At 26.0% G+C, this 20,369-nt stretch overlaps 1 protein-coding gene across 1 annotated transcript, besides 7 other annotated features; it reads right to left on the bottom strand.

The window, feature by feature from the left end:
* Positions 1 to 2,937: 2,937 nt before the first annotated feature.
* Positions 2,938 to 3,192, bottom strand: ACLA_090580 (uncharacterized protein; the record flags this gene model as incomplete). Its single annotated transcript, XM_001272790.1, has 2 exons — positions 2,938 to 3,034; positions 3,098 to 3,192. 2 exons carry the CDS (start codon positions 3,190 to 3,192, stop codon positions 2,938 to 2,940), a joined length of 192 nt encoding a protein of 63 aa, XP_001272791.1.
* A 1,618-nt stretch (positions 3,193 to 4,810) lies between these two features.
* Positions 4,811 to 4,865: a microsatellite.
* A 130-nt stretch (positions 4,866 to 4,995) lies between these two features.
* Positions 4,996 to 5,112: a microsatellite.
* A 163-nt stretch (positions 5,113 to 5,275) lies between these two features.
* Positions 5,276 to 5,337: a microsatellite.
* A 4,390-nt stretch (positions 5,338 to 9,727) lies between these two features.
* Positions 9,728 to 11,083: a mobile genetic element.
* Positions 10,905 to 10,950: a microsatellite.
* A 3,563-nt stretch (positions 11,084 to 14,646) lies between the features above and the next one.
* Positions 14,647 to 14,824: a microsatellite.
* A 1,627-nt stretch (positions 14,825 to 16,451) lies between these two features.
* Positions 16,452 to 17,816: a mobile genetic element.
* Positions 17,817 to 20,369: the final 2,553 nt, after the last annotated feature.

The raw sequence follows: 20,369 nt of genomic DNA, 5'->3' as shown, positions 1-20,369 counted from the left end.
TGTCTCCTAATAGTTGATGCATCGCCTTGTACCTATCAGTTGATCCATGGGATGATAGAAAATACTATGTTGTCGGGTGCTCTTGGTAGATGAATATAATACTCTTCAGTGCAAATTGACATCTTCTTCGAACAGGAGGAATGTTTTCAAGTATGTATTGTGGTTGCAAGTTTGAACATCAATGGCCTGATAGTCGATACAGATACATGGTCCACTGGTCATATCTTTGGCGTTCCTTCAGACGACAAAATTTGCTGGTTGTTGACGAGGAAATGCCCCTCCATTGTGGCGAGCAGTTCTTCGAAGATGAGACTACAACTGCCGGGTATTCTGGTCTGCATGTATATCCTGAATGCTGTCATCGCTTGGGAATTTAGTATCTAGCATTTCGTTCACTATAGTGACTATACTGATTGACGGCCTCGTAGTGAGTCCTCAACATGAGAGAACATTCGACAGTAATACAGCCTAGTCTAATGATTTTATGAGAATCTTATCAGCTCGAACTGGGAGAGTGCATGACTGCATACAAGTTCTCTCCATCTACAGATGTGCCCAGCCGAATCCGAGTTTCAAGCATCCTCCAGGGTATTGAGATTTGAGAGTCTTTAAACGCACAGCATGCTCCAACCAGAGACGCGCAAAACGTAAGGACATCAGCGAGCTGAGGCAATATTACCTTTTCTGGCAAGGCTGTGTCTTCCACGATTGGGGCAGCGGAGAGCCTCAAACCATGGGATATCTTCTTCTCTTTTCTCCATCCTTCTTAGTTTTCTTTACAACGGTCGGCTTGAATCCGCATGGTCGGTAACAGTGGTACGGAATATTGTATGTATGAATGTAATGTCAAGACAGTATGTATGTGGAAATAATCATACAGGGTACAGTAAGAGAGCTCGACAAAATACGACTCTCGATACGCAGATCTTTGCATACACTGCGCTAAGAGAGATGTGGTATAGCCGCCAAAGTAAAGTGGGACCCGATTGTAGTGTAAATAAACGACTCCACATTTGACCCCAAAGCTGCGAGAAGGGATTAATTGCTGGAATGGACCATCAACGACTTCCATTTGTCTTCTGAGATCCTCTTAGTGAGACTTATAGTATCCTATATCGCGAAGCTCTACATAACACAGAGTTGACATTATGAAATTCTGCTGGAGAGCAGAAAAACGGAAATCGACGCGCGTGTGGATGCGGAGAACATCAACAATGTACGTGATACAGTGGCCTCTTTGCTACAGAATCATTGCGTCATTGATAGACTCGCGTCCCACGTCTCAAGCGTTTGGCCTGCCCGTTCTGGAACCAGGCGATCGAGCTTCAAGTCGACAATCGCCTTCTTCAAGATTTAAACCCCCGGTTTTGGCGAAATGATTGCGATACTTCGTTTTGGCTGCTGTTGATTACAACTCGTGCCTGTCTACAGCATGTCCTTTCTCATGCAACTCGTGCGAATCAAAAAGTTACGACAGCAATATCGCGAACAATGGTTCCGGAAATTGGAAATAGGGGGGAATAGGTTCTTACACAGTAATCCAGGTGTTTTTGACGTGCTCTGATTCAGTAATTGTAATAAGATTATCATGGTGCTTAGGGTCCTTGAAAAGTTACAAAGAAAATCTAGTTTGGAAATTTCAGAATTTTCTAATATTTTTTTTTATTCCATATTTTTCCACTAGTTAAACCCCCTTAATCTAGTAGTAATACTAAGACTTTTTTAGCTAATCAGAGGCTATAGTTTTTCTTATCCTATAAGAATAGATTAATTAGAATTAATCATATAAATTCTTGAAATCCAAGCTACACAGTATCTATTCTTTCACACTAGTCATATTCTGCATACAAGATCTAGTATTCTCACAATTAATAAAAAATTTAGTTAAATTTATAACTATTTATAAATTCTATAAATAAAAAAAGTAGACTCCTATATAAATTTATATAGAGAATTACTTAGAATACTTATAAGAATACATATCTACTAGATTCTATATATCTACTATTAATACTACTCTAATTTTAATTAAAATTTTAACTCTATCTATATAACCACCTATATAAGCTAGTGTAATAGATTATATAAGATATAATATAAAGAGAAGATAGAGAAGTATAGAATTTAGTAGATAAATATCTTTAAATATTAAAAAATATCTATCTTAGAGATAAATTAATAATTAGAGATAACTATCTTCTATAATATCTACCTCTTTTATATATTTTTAATACTAAGAATAGCTTTATTTCTTTAAGTACTAGATCTAAAATACTCCCCTTCTTTATCTAAGGCTATAGCTACTACTATACTAGATTCCTACTATAATTTTATCTAGATAAAGCTATTCTAGTAGCTTTAAACTATATAGTATCTAGATCTTATATATAATAAATCTATAAATATCTATAAAGAAAGAATTATAAGTCTTAGTATTAATTTATAGGGATATAACTATTTTCTTCTAGTAGAAGATATATTAGATAAAAGCTTAACTTCCTATATAATTTCTATATAAATTAAAGCTTAGGTTAAAAAGCTTCTTACTAAGCTAAATAATAGCTAAGAGGTATAAAATATCCGGTTTTCAATCACCAATGGTTTACTAGATTCCATCCAAAGCCAAGGAAGGGAATTTTCCCGATATATTCCCTTCAACAATTTCCTTTGCGTCGAATACAATCACAATGCCATCCAGTCAAAAGGGGCCTCCCCCCTCACCATCCACTGCTTCGTTGAACTCATCCAAACCACTCAATAATAACATTTTGTATCGGTGTTCGACACTTCGGCTGTTTCTTCCAAAGTGGGTGACCAGTCTCAGTAAGTGACAATAATTTGAATGCGAAGTACCAGACACAAGAGCATCCACTCTATTTCAATGCATGTATGAGGCAAACCAGGATCTTTATTTCCCAGATCATCCAACAAGAGCGATCATGCTTCCATCTTGGCTATATAATCTAGGGTATACTGATCTGGGTCCCAAGAGAGAAGCCTTGTCTCATTCTCCTGAAGCTTCAACTCCACATATCTATCCATGGTTTCCTTTTCTTCAGGTTCCAAGAGATGAAGTCTTTTCTTCCATGCCTCGCACACATTGTCGTCAGGTTGATTGGACCCGAAAAATCGCTGATCGATCTTGTTCCAATAGATGGCGTCAAAGGCAAAATTGTTCCTTGCAGCATACATGATCCAAAAGTCTCCGCTCTCCCAGCTATGTCGCATACGACTAGAGAGTCGCTGACTTTCTTCAAGTCGTTCGTTCCGGGTTAGGTATGCGTCCTCTTCGCAGTCCATCATTGCCTGAAGGAAGATCTGAAGCCGTCTCTCGTACTGTGCACACCAGTCATCAAGGCCTTTGGTCCAATATTCCGGCTTTTCGAGAAGAAGCCACCAGGGTGGAGCATGAGTAAATTCAACTGGCGCGGTATATGTAAACTCCCAATCCACCGCCCCAATGACTTTTTCAGCTTTATCAACCATAACATTCTGTGGTCGAAAGTCGTCGCACCAAACTGGAAATGGGCCATGCTCGTGAGATATCCATTTGTCCCTAAGCTCCCGATCTCGAACAAGTTTTCGAAATAGAAATCTAGCGACAAACTTGCGCCGGCAGTCGTCGGCCGAGTCTATAGCATTGTTCCTTTGGTGTTTGAGGTGTGAGATATGCAGCTCTGCTAGGGCTTCAAAGTACAAAGACGCTCTGTCGTACACCGCGGTGGGGAGCTTCGATCGGGGTAGCGTCCCAAGACGTACAATTTCGTTCATAGAAATGGATAATGGTCGATATGCCACTTCCCACGCTGATTTGCCGGTCTGTTTCAGAGATCCAATCCGGTTCGCAGATAGTGTAGATAGAGAAAAGACAATATTGGCTAGTTCTCTATAGAGAGCTTTTAGCTTTATTGTGCTGATATCTGGATTTAATTCTGGACGTTGTTTTGATTGGCGTCCCGGTGTCTCAAGAAGATCAGATATGCTTCTCTCGTGGTCAATATAGCCCATGATTATGAATGGACCCAAATTTGAGGGGCTCTCGTTTCTCTCTCCCCAGCGGGAGACCATAGGAACAGGAATCGGCATTGTTTGTGAAGTTCGTTCCGTGATGAATTGCATGATAGAGGCCTCATTACGAACTTTTTCCTCGGGAAACATATGAACGCCAGGCAGTGGGAGTCTTAAAACAGCGCCGCCAGTATCGGTATCGGTGAATGTCATGAGGAAGCTAGCGTTGAAACCGCCGCATTTTAAAAATTTGAAATTGGCCCATTGGCGAGGGCAATGATTTTCAGCAAGAAAAATTCCAATCTCATTGTAGATGTCTTCATCGAAGAGAAGATCTAGCCAGAAGTCTTCTATCTGGTCGTTTTTTTCCCAGGCAGCATCATCGAAGGGCAAACGTGGATTCATCTTACAAAAGTGACAAAACAAAATCAGAAATGTCGAAAAAACTTGCAGATTGTTGGGGTGAATAGCTAGGTATGTCTATAGAATTATTTTTCTCTAGGCAGTGCTTAATTTATAGGTTAAAGATGTATAGGAATTCTGTCCACCTTATATAGTATCTATTAAGGGTTTATATTATCAGGAAAGTCCATAGATTAGCATGATTAGTGAGAATTTCTACTGTATTACTATTACCCTTAATATAGTGGAATTACCAAGGGTAAGGTAGTATCACCAGGGGTGAAGAGAGATAGGCTGGGCTAATGCCTCTTTACTTACCTGGGGTAAGATCTTATATTTATATCTAGCTACTAGCTATCTATCCAAAAGATAAGTCATAGATATTATAGAGATTTCTTAGGTTAACCTTAGTAACCTAGGGTTAACCTTAATAATCTAGGGTTAACCTTAATAATTATTAATCTACTTATAATATTTATTTACTAATATTACATCCTCCCCTACTTAAGGTGAAGCCCATCCTTAGCAGGTTATCTAGCTTCTTACTAAAAGATCCTTATAGTCTAAGAGAGTGCCATCACATATAGTAAGTAGGATTAGATTTATACTTAGTAAGTAATATTAGATTATATTTAGTAAGTAGTATTAGATCATACTTAGTGAGTAGCATCAGATTATGCTTAGTAAGTAGTATCAGATTATGTATAGTAAGGAGGATTACTAGTATAGTTATTATAGTAGAGATAAGGTAAGATAAGGTTATATATTATTTATTTTAATTTTAAGTAACTCTACTTTACCTTACTTATTCTCTTTTTACCTCTTATATTTCTTCTTCTCTTCTTCTTTTCTTCTCCTGTGAGCATCTTCCTTTTTATTATATTAATTACTATCTTCTTTTTTATTATATTAATTACTATCTTCTTTAGTAATCCTCTTTCTTTATATACTAATCTCTTATATTCTTCTTATACTTAGTGAATATAAGTACCTCATAAAAGAAGAGTAAAGGTTATCTTATCTATTAAAAGGATATAGTTACTTCTAGTAAGTTTAGTAAGTATTCTTTCTAGCTTTAGTAATTACCTCTTACTAATAGTAGAAGGTCATCTTAATAGGCCTAATAAAAGTATATTAAAGGTGATGAATATTATTTACTTAATTATCTAGAAGTTTAATAAAAATAGGAAGCTAGATATAAAGGAATATACTTACTTAGGCTATATATTAGCTATTATTCTCTAGTAGTAAGATGCATCTTATAACTATATATTAGCTTATAATAATTATTTTTTAGGTAAGGATCTCTTTAGGGGATGTATCTCTACTTCTAGTTATAATAGATTTATATTCTTTTAGAAGTCCTATACTAACTATACTTAAAGTAACTAGGGATTAGTATATTTATTTTATATATAGGGTCTTTATATATAAAATTTTAATACTCTTAATAAGTATATATTCTTCTTAGTAAATATTTCTTATCTATAGTTACTAATTTTTTTTACTCCTATAGACCTATTATTTAAGCTAGTAGTCTTAGTTTCCTTATTAATTATAATAATAAGTTATGTAATTTATCTATAGAGTTAGTAGTAGTAATTAATAATTATAGTAAGGAGTTAGATAATAATACTAATAAAGGTTCTCTAGATAATAATAAGTATATATAGTCTAGTATAAAAGATAATATTAATTCTCTTATTACAGAGATAGATCCTTTAGGTATTTCTTATAATAAAGATTCTTCTTCTATAGTAGGAGTAGGTCCTTCTAGTATTTCTTATAATAAAGACTCTTCTCCTATAGTAAAGAAGGCTCTAGCTAAGAAGTATTATCTTTCTTTAAAATATTCTATAGTAGTAATAATTAGTCTAACTAAAAGATATTATTCTATTATAATAATTCTTTCTTATACTTAGGCTAGTTTCTCTTTAATAACTCTCTCTTTTATTTAAAATAGTTTAATTAGATTAGCTCCCTCTCTCTCTTAGATTAATTCTATTATAGTAACTCTTTCTTATACTTTAGTAAGTATCTTATTAGTAGCCCTAAAGAAAAGTCTTATTAAGTATTATTCTTCTTTATTATTACTTAGTTATAAAAATCTCTTTAATAGAGTTTATATTCCCTAGCTAGTAAGTTATATTAATTAAGATAATTATTATAATCTTTTTATAGTTCTTTAGGATCTTTAGATATTTACTTATTATATTAAGGCTTATCTAGAGGAATTAGCACCTCCTTCTAATAATAATAATAATTTATTCTAGTTAGCTAAGGTATTATCTTATAGGGTTCTTAATATAAAGTTTAACTTAGACTTTTAATTAGTAATTATTTATTACTTTAGTTAATTAGTATAATTCTTAATATCTTATTATAATTAGTTTTTCTTTATAATTAATAAAATCTACTAGTCTATAATTCCTTTTCTTCTTCTTAGAAAAGTAATTCTAGTATAGTATTATTTTCTAATCTACCTATATAAATATATTATCTTTATACTACTCTATTTACTCCTAATAAGAGAGTATTATAACTATAAATAATTCTTTAAAATCTATCTCTCTAGTATTCTTTTAAGATATTAATTCTAAATTATTACTTTAAATTCTCTCCTAGTCCTTATTATCTAAAATAATTAAGTCTTTACTACTCTATAACTCTAATAACTCTATTTATTATTATATAAGATAGCTATTCCTTACTAATTTTTATTTACTAATATATTAAGTTTTCTACTTATTTATCTTATATTATATCCCTAATCCCTCCCCTACTTATTATAAACTTTCTCCTAAATATTTTTATCTAATATATCCTTCTGCCATGCACTATAATAGTTCTTTATATAATAGTATTAGGGGGTTAATCTTATTAAGTATCTTTTATATTTTAATTAGATTAGAGATTAATAAACCTATTTTTTATAGCCTAATATTAAGACTTACTAATATCTATAGATATTATAGATTATCTCCTACCTCTACTTCTACTAGTGTCTATCTATTAATAAGATTCTTTAGGTTATATCTACCTAGTTCCTATAATATATTGTGATATCAGTGAACAAATATCATGAGTAGATTAATAATTATTAAGGTTGACTCTGGGTTACTAAGGTTAAGCTAAGAAATCTCTATAATATCTATAACTTATCTTTAGATAGATAACTAGTAGCTAGATATAAATAGAAGATCTTATCCTAGGTAAGTAGAGAGATATTAGCCTAGTCTATTTCTCTTTATCTCTAGTAATACTATCTTACTCTTAGTAATTCTATCTAGTAGTATATCTAAAGTTATAGATAGTAAGAAATTAAATACTCTTACTTTATTAAATCTATATTTATCTTAGTAAATACCTACTGCTCTTCTCTATAAGTAACTACTAAATTTAAGCTAAAAAATAGTAGGATAGTTATACTTAATAAAGAGTTTTTACTATAGGAGAACTCTCTATTAAGCCTTATTAAGAGAGATAAAAATAAAATAAGATATAATAATTTTAGGCTAGAAAAGTATTACTTAGTTACTAAAATAAGTCTTAATAAAAAATAATCTCTATAAGATAATATTCTTAAACCTCCTTACTAGAACTACTAGTAATAACTAGCTATCTATAATAAATAATCCTACTAGAGATCTACTAGAGAATATAAGATAAGTCTTTATTAGGCTATTTAAGATAATAGCCTAAGAAATATTACTTACTAATATTAATATACTTTTCTAAAGTATCTATTAAAAATAATATAATAAATAAGTACTACCCCTAAGATTATAAAAGATAAATAATTATTATAAATTATTATTTATCTTTAAGGTCTTAAATCTTACTCCTATCTTAGAATATAAAGATATATATATAAAGGATACTACCTAAAAATAATAAAAAAAAATTAAGAAATATTTTAAGAATATCTTATTAGTAATAGAGAGAGTTCCCTCTAATCTAGAATATCTTATTATTATTAAGTAGAAACTTATAAGATATACTTATAAGAGATAGGAAGTAGATAAAACCTAATTATAGATTAATCTTATATTAATAATTATTAATATAGAAATCTTTTATATATAGCTACTAAGGAACTTTAAAGAATATAATATAAATAATAAAAGATAGAAGGAATATAAAAGCCTTATCTAAGATTTATAATCTATATAACTATATATTACTATCTTAAGTAAAGCTATAATATATATCTCTCTCCTAGTATATAAAGCTTCTCTTATTTAAAAATTTATTATTAAGAGTTAATCAGAGCTTAAGAAAAGATAAATAAAGAACTAAATATAATTATAAATATATAATAAAGTAATTAAATACTTCTCCCTCTATAAGATAACTTAGCTACTATTTAATAACTTAGAGATAATCTATAATTAAAACTATAATTTAATTAATATAATAAAGATTTAATAGATCTAAGTATAATTACTAGCTCTTCTTAGCTAAGAAGAAACTTCTTATAACTAAATAAGGATTTACTAAAGTAAAAATTATAATATTATTAGAATAAAGTATATTTTATATATAGTAAAACTAGATATCTTTAATTATACCCTATAAAAATAATAAAAAATAAGAAAGATTAATAAATCTAGAGATACTTATTAATTAAATAAAGAAAGCCTCTAACTATTAAAATATATAGTATAATCTCTTTAAAGATAGGAAAGAAGAACTACCTAAAAGGAGGAATCTTTAATTATTATAAGGAATTACTAAAGTATACCTAAATATAATAGGTATTAACTCTATATATTATATAATAAAAGCATAAAATAAGAGATAAATAATTTAGATTAAGGCCCTTATTAACTATAGAGCTAGTTACTTATTTATATTATAAATAACTACTAGTTATCTTAATATAATAGAGCCTCTTTATAATAAAAAGAAAATATCCTTAGTTATATAACTACTAAATAGAGCTATAATAAATATCTACTAATAAGTAAGAATATTAATATAAATTAGGTAATAGACTAGTCTTATTAAGTTATAAATCCTAGATATTAATAAATATAAGGTAATCTTAGGTTATAACTAGCTAAAAGTTACTAACCTATAGATTAACTAGTGATTAAGCTAGATAATCCTTTAAAATAAAAAAAGAATATACTTTATCTACCTTATTAACCCTTAATATAAGATTAAATATTATAAAGATAACTTAGTGTAGTAGGTAACTATAAAATAAATAAAGTAAATCTTATAAAAAAAGAAGTTAATAATATAATTATATCTTCTCTAAACTAATAAAAAGAAATTAATAACTATAAATTATAATAAATAAATAAAAGACTTTAAGAATATATTCTAAGAAGAACTTAATCTAGGAATACTATTTATCTAAGGAGTAGACTATACTATTAATACTAGTAATATTAAACTAATTAATATAAATACTTACCTCTAATTACTAGAGAAGTTTAAGAAAACCTACTACTAAATAGAAGAACTACTATAAAAGAGAGTAATCTAGGCCTTAGTAAGCTAGTAGGGTTTATTAATAGTATTAGTCCTAAAGTTAGAAAGAAAATAATAAATATATATAGATTACTAAATACTTAATAAAGTTATTATTAAGAATATTTATCTACTTCTAAGAATTTAGGAGTTAATTAACTAAGTTAGTTAAGTAAAGATCCTATTAAAAATTAATCTTCTTTTAGAATACTAATAATTATAGATAATAAATAATTTAATTATTAAGATAATATTTAATACCTTCTTTAGGAAATATAAGTTTCTTATAATACTATTTAGACTCTGTAATATACCTATAATATTTTAGATATATAAATATAATTAACTATAAGATCTCCTGTATATAATAGTATATCTTAATAATATCTTAATATTCTTAGTAAATAAAGAAAAATATAAATAATATATATAAGAAGTCCTTATCTAACTATAGAGGAACTAGCTATTTATAAAAGCCTTAAAGTATAAATTTAGTTAATAAAAAATTAAATTCTATAAATATATTATTAGAGAAGAAACTATAAAGCTAATACTAGCTAAGATAGAAGCTATTATCTAATAGCTAAAACTAAAAAATATCTATAAAGTATAATAATTCCTTAAACTTATAATATATTATTATTAGTTTATACTAGGATTTATATAGATTATAGCTACTCTCTATAATCTACTAAAGAAGTTAGATAAAGATCTTTAAAAGAAGAAATTCTATTTAATTACTTAGATAGTAAGATGCTAAGATACCTTTACTAACTTAAAGAAACTAATAATTACTATATTAATACTATTAATTATAGACCCTAATTAATCTTATTAAATTAAGACTAATATCTTAGAATAGGTAGTAGGAATAATTTTAATATAGAAAGATAAGAATTATAAACTTTATCTAATTATATTTAATAGAAGGAAGCTTAGTAATATAGAAAGAAACTACTTAATATAGGAGAAGGAGCTACTTATAATAAAAAAAGTCCTTTAAAGATAAGACTATTATATTAATAATAAAAAAATAATAATAGTAGTAATTAATTATAAGAGTCTTTAATATCTTATAAATATAATTAAGTATTTAAAGTAGCTTACCTAGTAGGTAAAAGAATTCTAAAATTATAATTTAGAGATCTATTATTAAAAAGATAGTAAAGTAAGAGTACTAGATATAATTAGCTAATATTCTAATTTTATAGAAGAAGGGCTAGGTAATATTACTAAAAGAACTTTACTTAATATACTAGAAGTATAGGAGGTAGTAGAGATAAGATATTTTAAAAGTTTAAATAATTTTATAGAGTATAAATAATATAATACTATAATAGAATATCTAGAGCTATAGATCTTACTATAAAATAAAAAGAAGTAAGAGCTTATACTAATAATAACCCTATTTTTTAAATTAAAAAAAGAGGTACTATACCTCTTACTAAATTAAATTATAGATAGATAATACCTAGGAGGATAATTTATATATTACTAGAAATTAATCTATATTATAGATATTAGAGATGCCCTATACCTAGAGATTTTATTCTAAAGGGACTTCCTATAAGGAATATATAGAGAATATAGCTATATAGACTATCTAGTATTACTAGGAGCTATTAAAACTTAAGCCTAGTAGCCTTCTCTATAATATACTATCTAAGCTATAGTTAAGGAATGCCTAAATTATTAAATATTATAAGGGCTGAAGAAACATCTTAAATAAGAATAGTAATACTATATAATAAAGAAAGATATCTAATCTTTTAAATACTAGGATATTAATCTTATTAGATGCCTATTAGTAATATTAAATAGTAATAAATAGATTATTACTACTATTAACTATATAATAGGATAAGTTATTATAAAAGCTATTCTATATACTATAGATAAAATAATAGTAAAGTTCTTATATAAAGAGATATTTACTTAGTATAGTATCTTTAATAAGATAGTATCTAATAATAATATAAATCTTTTATTATATATAATAGAGATCTTTATAAAAATCTTAAAAGTAAAATACTAAATAATAATACTAAACTATCCCTATATAAATAGAAAGAATAAAAACCTTAATAGACTCCTAGAATAAATACTTATAAAATATTTAATAAGGAAACTAATATAGCTATAGGATAAATATCTTTATCTAGTAATATTTATAATATAGATATATACCTATATAAATATTAGTAAAAGCCCCTTCTACCTACTATAGAGGATTAAACTAAGATTACTAGGAGATATTAAAGAACTTATAAAGAAAAATAATTATAATAAGCTTATAAAAGTAATATATATATAAGTACTAGTAAATAAGAAGCTATTAGAATATATAATTAAAAAAGAGATAATCTAAGATTTATAAATAAAAAAGAGTTATCTTAAGAAGGGCTAGTAAGTCCTTATATAAAATAAGAGCCTCTAGAAGTTTAAGAGTAAGTAATTTAAGCTATATAAGATAATTAAGGCTCACCCCCTTAGAATATATATATAATAGGAACTAGGTGGATATAACTTAAAGAACCTTATTAATAAGTAGAGACTAGTAGAAGTAGAGATAGGAGATAACCTATAATATCTATAGATATTAGTAAGCCTTAATACTAGATTATAAAAAGTATGCCTATTAATCTCTAATCTAATTAAAATATAAAAGATACTTAATAAGACTAACCCCTTAATACTATTATATAAAGAACTATTATAGTATATGGCAGAAGGATATAATAAATAAAAATATTTAGGAGAAAGTTTATAATAAGTAGGGGAGGGATTAGGAATATAGTATAAAATAAGTAAGTAAAAAACTTAATATACTAGTAAATAAAAATTAGTAAGGAATAACTATCTTATATAATAATAAATAGAGTTACTAGAGCTATGGAATAATAAAGACTTAATTATTTTAGATAATAAGGACTAGGAGGGAATTTAAAGTAATAAGTTAAAATTAATATCTTAAAAAAATACTAGAGAGATAGATTTTAAAGAACTATTTATAGTTATAATACCTTCTTATTAGGAGTAAATAGAGTAGTATAAAAATAATATATTTATATAGATAGATTAGAAAATAGTGCTATACTAGAATTACTTTCTTAAAAAGAAGAAAAGGAATTATAGATTAGTAGATTTTACTAATTATAAAGAAAAACTAATTATAATAGGATATTAAGAAGTATACTAATTAAATAAAGTAATAAATAATTACTAATTAAAAGTTTAAGTTAAATTTTATATTAAGGACCTTATAAGATAATATCTTAGCTAACTAAAATAAATTATTATTATTATTAGGAGGAGGTACTAATTCCTCTAGGTAAGCCTTAATATAATAAGTAAATACCTAAAGATCCTAAAGAACTATAGAAAGATTATAATAATTACTCTAGTTAATATAACTTACTAGCTAGGGAATATAAACTCTATTAAAGAGATTTTTATAATTAAGTAATAATAAAGAAGAATAATATCTAATAAGACTCCCTATTAGGGCTACTAATAAGATACTTACTAAAGTATAAGAAGGAGTTATTATAATAGAACTAACTTAAGAGAGAGAGAGAGTTAATCTAACTAAACTATCTTAAATAAGAGAGGAAGTTACTAAAGAAGAACTAGCCTAAAGATAAGAGAAAGTTATTATAGTAGAATAATATCCCTTAGTTAGACTAATTACTACTACTATAGAATATTTTAAGGAAAGATAATACTTCTTAGCTAGAGCCTTCTCTATTATAGGAGAAGAGCCTTTACTATAAGAAATACTAGAAGGACCTACCTCTATAGTAGGAGAATTAATATTATCTTCTGTACTAGACTATATATACTTATTATTATCTAGAGAACCTTTACTAGCACTATTATCTAACTCCTTACTATAATTACTAGTTATTATTACTAGCTTAGCAGGCTAATTACATAACTTATTACTATAACTAGTAAGGAAACTAAGACTACTAGTATAAATAATAGATCTATAGGAGTAAAAAAGATTAGTAACTATAGATAAGAAATATTCACTAAGAAGAATATATACTTATTAAGAGTATTAGAATCCTATATATAAAAGCCCTATATATAGAATAAATATACTAATCTTTAATTACTCTAAGTATAGTTAGTATAGGACCCCTAAAAGAATATAAATCTATTATAACTAGGAGTAGAGATACATCCCCTAAAGGGATCCTTATCTAAAGAATAATTACTATAAGCTAATATATAATTATAAGATGTATCTTACTACTAGAGAATAGTAGCTAATATATAGCCTAAGTAAGTATACTACTTTATATCTAGCTTCCCCTTCTTATTAAACTTCTAGGTAATTAGGTGAATAATATTTATTACCTTTAATATACTTTTATTAGGTCTGCTAAGATAAGCTTCTACTACTAATAAGAGATAATTACTAAAACTAAGAAAGATACTTACTAAACTTACTAGAAGTAACTACACCCTTCTAATAGATAAGATAGCCTTTACCCTTCTTTTATAGGGTACCTATGCTTACTAAGTATAAGAAGAATATAAGAGACTAATATATAAAGAAAGAGACTTACTAAAAGGAGATAATAATTAATATAATAAAAAGGAAGATACTTACAGAAGGAGAAAAGAGAAGGGGAAATATAAGAGATAAAAAGAAAATAAGTAAGGTAAAAGTAGAGTTACTTAAAATTAAAATAAATAATATGTGACCTTACCTTACCTCTACTGTGACAACCACACCAGTGACCCTACTCACTAAGCATGATCTGATGCTACTTACTAAGTGTGATCTGATGCTACTCACTAAGCATGATCTGATGCTACTCACTAAGCATGATCTGATGCTACTTACTAAGCATGACCTAATGCTACTTACTAAATATAATCTAATGTTACTTAATAAGTATGAATCTGATCCTGCTTACTATGCATAATATTACCCCCTTAGACTATAAGGATCTTTTAGTAAGGAGCTAGATAACCTGCTAAGGATGGGCTTCACCTTAAGTAAGGGAGGATGTAATATTAGTGAATAAATATTATAAATAGATTAATAATTATTAAGGTTAACTCTAGGTTACTAAGGTTAACCTAAGAAATCTCTATAATATCTATAACTTATCTTTAGATAGATAGCCAGTAGCTAGGTATAAATAGAAGATCTTATCCTAGGTAAGTAAAGAGGTATTAGCCCAGCCTATTTCTCTTCACCCCTAGTGATACTACCTTACCCTTGATAATTCCAATATATATTCCAAGGGGGTGGGCCTTAATTATTTTATATAGTCTAAATTACTTACTCTTAAACTTCTAAGGACTCTTATTTTATATAAGGACTTACTAGCCCTTCTTAAGATAACTCTTTTTTATTTATAAATCTTAGATTATCTCTTTTTTAATTATATATTCTAATAGCTTCTTATTTACTACTACTTATATATATATTACTCTTATAAGTCTATTATAATTATTTTTCTTTATAGGTTCTCTTACATCACCTAGTAATCTTAGTTTAATCCTATATAGTAGGTAGAAGGGGCTTTTACTAGTATTTATATAAGTATATATCTATACTATAAATACTACTAGATAAAGATATTTATCCTATAGCTATATTAGTTTCCTTATTAAATATTTTATAAGTATTTATCCTAGGAGTCTATTAAGGTTTTTATTCTTTTTATTTATATAGGGATAGTTTAGTATTATTATTTAGTATTTTACTTTTAAGATTTTTATAAAGATCTCTATTATATATAATAAAAGATTTATATTATTATTAGATACTATCTTATTAAAGATACTATACTAAGTAAATATCTCTTTATATAAGAACTTTACTATTATTTTATCTATAGTATATAGAATAGCTTTTATAATAACTTATCCTATTATATAGTTAATAGTAGTAATAATCTATTTATTACTATTTAATATTACTAATAGGCATCTAATAAGATTAATATCCTAGTATTTAAAAGATTAGATATCTTTCTTTATTATATAGTATTACTATTCTTATTTAAGATATTTCTTTAGCCCTTATAATATTTAATATTTAGGCATTCCTTAACTATAGCTTAGATAGTATATTATAGAGAAGGCTACTAGGCTTAAGTTCTAATAGCTTCTAGTAATACTAGATAGTCTATATAGCTATATTCTCTATATATTCCTTATAGGAAGTCCCTTTAGAATAAAATCTCTAGGTATAGGACATCTCTAATATCTATAATATAAATTAATTTCTAGTAATATATAAATTATCCTCCTAAGTATTATCTATCTATAATTTAATTTAGTAAGAGGTATAGTACCTCTTTTTTTAGTTTAATAGATAGAGCTATTATTAGTATAAGCTCCTACTTCTTTTTATCCTATAGTAAGATTTATAGCTCTAGGTATTTTATTATAGTATTATATTATTTATACTTTATAAGATTATTTAGACTTTTAAAATATCTTATCTCTATTACCTCCTATACTTCTAATATATTAAGTAAAGTTCTTTTAGTAATATTACCTAGCCCTTCTTTTATAAAGTTAGGATATTAGCTAATTATATCTAATACTATTACTTTATTATCTTTTTAATAATAGATCTCTAAATTATAACTTTAGAATTTTTCTACCTACTAGGCAAGCTACTTTAAATACTTAGTTATATTTATAAGATATTAAAGACTCTTATAATTAGTTACTATTATCATTATCTTTTTATTATTAATATAGTAGTCCTATCTCTAAAGAGCTTCTTTTATTATAAGTAGCTTCTTCTTCTATATTAGATAGTTTCTTTCTATGCTATTAAGCTTTCTTCTATTAAATATAATTAGGTAAAGTTTATAGTTCCTATCTTCCTATATTAAAACTATTCCTACTACCTACTCTAAGGTATTAATCTTAGTTTAATAAGATTAATTAGGGTCTATGATTATTAGTACTAATATAGTAATTATTAGTTTTTTTAAGTTAGTAAAGGCATCTTAGCATCTTACTATCTAGGTAATTAAATAGAATTTCTTCTTTTAAAGGTCTTTATCTAACTTCTTTAGTAGGTTATAAAAGATAGCTATAACCTATATAAATCCTAGTATAAATTAATAATAATATATTATAAGTTTAAGAAATTATTATACTTTATAGATATTTTTTAGTTTTAGCTATTAGATAATAGCTTCTATCTTAGCTAGTATTAGCTTTATAGTTTCTTCTCTAATAATATATTTATAGAATTTAATTTCTTATTAACTAAATTTATACTTTAAGGCTTTTATAAATAGCTAGTTTCTCTATAATTAGATAAGGACTTCTTATATATATTATTTATATTTCTCTTTACTTACTAAGAATATTAAGATATTATTAAGATATACTACTATATATAGGAGATCTTATAATTAACTATTTATATATATCTAGAATATTACAGATATATTATAAAGTCTAAATAGTATTATAAGAAACTTATATTTCCTAAAGAAGGTATTAAATATTATCTTAATAATTAAATTATTTACTATCTATAATTACTAGTACTCTAAGAGAAGATTAATTTTTAATAAGATCTTTATTTAACTAATTTAGTTAATTAACTCCTAAATTCTTAGAAGTAGATAAATATTCTTAATAATAACTTTATTAAGTATTTAGTAATCTATATATATTTATTATTTTCCTTCTAGCTTTAGGACTAATATTATTAATAAACCCTACTAACTTACTAAGGCCTAGATTACTCTTTATTATAGTAGTTCTTCTACTTAGTAGTAGGTTTTCTTAAACTTCTCTAGTAATTAGGGGTAAGTATTTATATTAGTTAGTTTAATATTACTAGTATTAATAATATAGTCTATTTCTTAGATAAGTAGTATTCCTAGATTAAGTTCTTCTTAGAATATATTCTTAAAGTCTTTTATCTATTTATTATAATTTATAGTTATTAATTTCTTTTTACTAGTTTAAAGAAGGTATAATTATATTATTAACTTCTCTTTCTATAAGGTCTACTTTAGTTATTTTATAATTATTTACTATACTAAGTTATCTTCATAATATTTAATCTTATATTAGGGGTTAATAAGATAGATAAAATATATTCTTCTCTTATTTTAAAGGGTTATCTAGCCTAATTACTAATTAATCTATAGGTTAGTAACTTTTAGCTAGTTATAACCTAAAATAATCTTATACTTATTAGTATCTAGGATCTATAACTTAGTAAGACTAGTCTATTATCTACCTTATATTAGTATCCTTATTTATTAGTAGGTATTTATTATAGCTCTATTTAGTAGTTATATAACTAAGAGTATTTTCTTTTTACTATAAGAAGGCTCTATTATACTAAGATAATTAATAATTATTTATAATATAAATAAATAACTAGCTCTATAGTTAATAAGGACCTTAATCTAAATTATCTATCTCTTATTTTATACTTTTATTATATAATATATAGAGTTAATACCTATTATATTTAGGTATACTTTAGTAATTTCTTATAGTAGTTAAAGATTTCTTCTTTTAGGTAGTTCTTTCTTCCTATTTTTAAAGAGATTATATTATATATCTTAATAATTAGAGGCTTTCTCTATTTAATTAATAAGTATCTCTAGATTTATTAATCTTTCTTATTTTTTATTATCTTTATAGAGTATAATTAGAGATATCTAGTTTTACTATATATAAAATATACTTTATTTTAGTAATACTATAGTTTCTACTTTAATAAATCTTTATTTAGTTATAAAAAGTTTCTTCTTAGCTAGGGAGAGCTAGTAATTATATTTAGATTTATTAAATCTTTATTATATTAATTAAATTATAGTTTTAACTATAAGTTATCTCTAAGTTATTAAGTAGTAGCTAAGTTATTCTTATAGAGGGAGAAGTATTTAATTACTTTATTCTATATTTATAATTATATTTAGTCCTCTACCTATCTTTTCCTAAGCTCTAGTTAACTCCTAATAATAAATTTTTAAATAAGAGAAGCTTTATATACTAGAGGAGAGATATATACTATAGCTTTACCTAAGGTAGTAGTATATAGCTATATAGGTTATAAACCTTAGATAAGGCTTTTATATTTCTCTTATCTTTTAGTATTTATATTATATTCCTTAAAGTTCTTTAGTAGCTATATATAAAAGATTTCTATATTAGTAATTATTAATATAAGATTAATCTATAATTAGGTTTTATCTACTTTCTACCTCTTATAAGTATATCCTATAAGTTTTTACTTAATAATAATAAAATATTCTAGATTAGAGGGAGCTCTTTCTATTACTAATAAGATATTCTTAAAATATTTCTTAACTTTCTTTTACTATTCTTAGGTAGTATCCCTTATATATATATCTTTATACTCTAGGATAAGAGTAAGGTTTAAGACCTTAAAGATAAATAATAATCTATAATAATAGTTTATCTCTTATAATCCTAGGGGTGGTACTTATTTACTATATTACTTTTAATAAATATTTTAAAAGAGTATATTAATATTAGTAAGTAGTGCTTCTTAGGCTACTATCTTAAATAATCTAGTAAAGACTTATTTTATATCCTCTAGTAGATCTCTAGTAGGATTATTTATTATAGATAGCTAGTTATTACTAGTAGTTCTAGTAAGGAGGTTTAAGAATATTATCTTATAGAGATTATTTTTTATTAAGACTTATTTTAGTAACTAAGTAATACTTTTCTAGCCTAAAATTATTATATCTTATTTTATTTCTATCTCTTCTAGTAGGGCTTAGTAGAGAGTTCTTCTATAATAAAAACTCTTTACTAAGTATAACTACCCTACTATCTTTTAACTTAAATTTAGTAGTTACTTATAGGGAAGAGTAGTAAGTATTTATTAAAATAAATATAGATTTAGTAGAGTAAGAGTATTTAATTTCCTACTATCTATAACTTTAGATATATTATTAGATAGAATTACTATAAGTAAGATAGTATTACTAGGGATAAAGAGAGATAGGCTAGGCTAATGCCTCTTTACTTACCTAGGATAAGATCTTATATTTATATCTAGCTGCTGGCTATCTATCCAAAAGATAAGTCATAGATATTACAGAGATTTCTTAGGTCAACCTTAGTAACCTAGGGTCAACCCTAATAATCATTAATCCACTCATGATATTCATTCACTGATATCACAATAGTATAATAATAGTTCTTAAGCCTTCTCCTCTAAGAAGATTATATAAAAGTCTATAAGCTAATCTAATATAGAGTTCTTACTCTTTATTATCTCTTATAGGGCTTTTATAATTTATACTATTATAATTATTATATTTTCTACTTTTATAAACTCTTCTACTAAGACTAGATAAATTTATAAAGCTAACTCTATACTAAAGATTATCTTATTTTCTCTCTAGAGGGTTATAGGGTTATACTACTTTAACTATAGTATTCCTAAGATAATATAATTTATATCTAGAGATACTACTATAAGC

This window comes from Aspergillus clavatus, genomic scaffold, assembly GCF_000002715.2.
Source record: "Aspergillus clavatus NRRL 1 1099423829798 genomic scaffold, whole genome shotgun sequence".
Classification (NCBI taxonomy): Eukaryota; Fungi; Ascomycota; class Eurotiomycetes; order Eurotiales; family Aspergillaceae; genus Aspergillus; species Aspergillus clavatus.
Note: the sequence above shows the minus strand (reverse complement) of the source record. Positions and strands in the feature narration are given on the sequence as shown.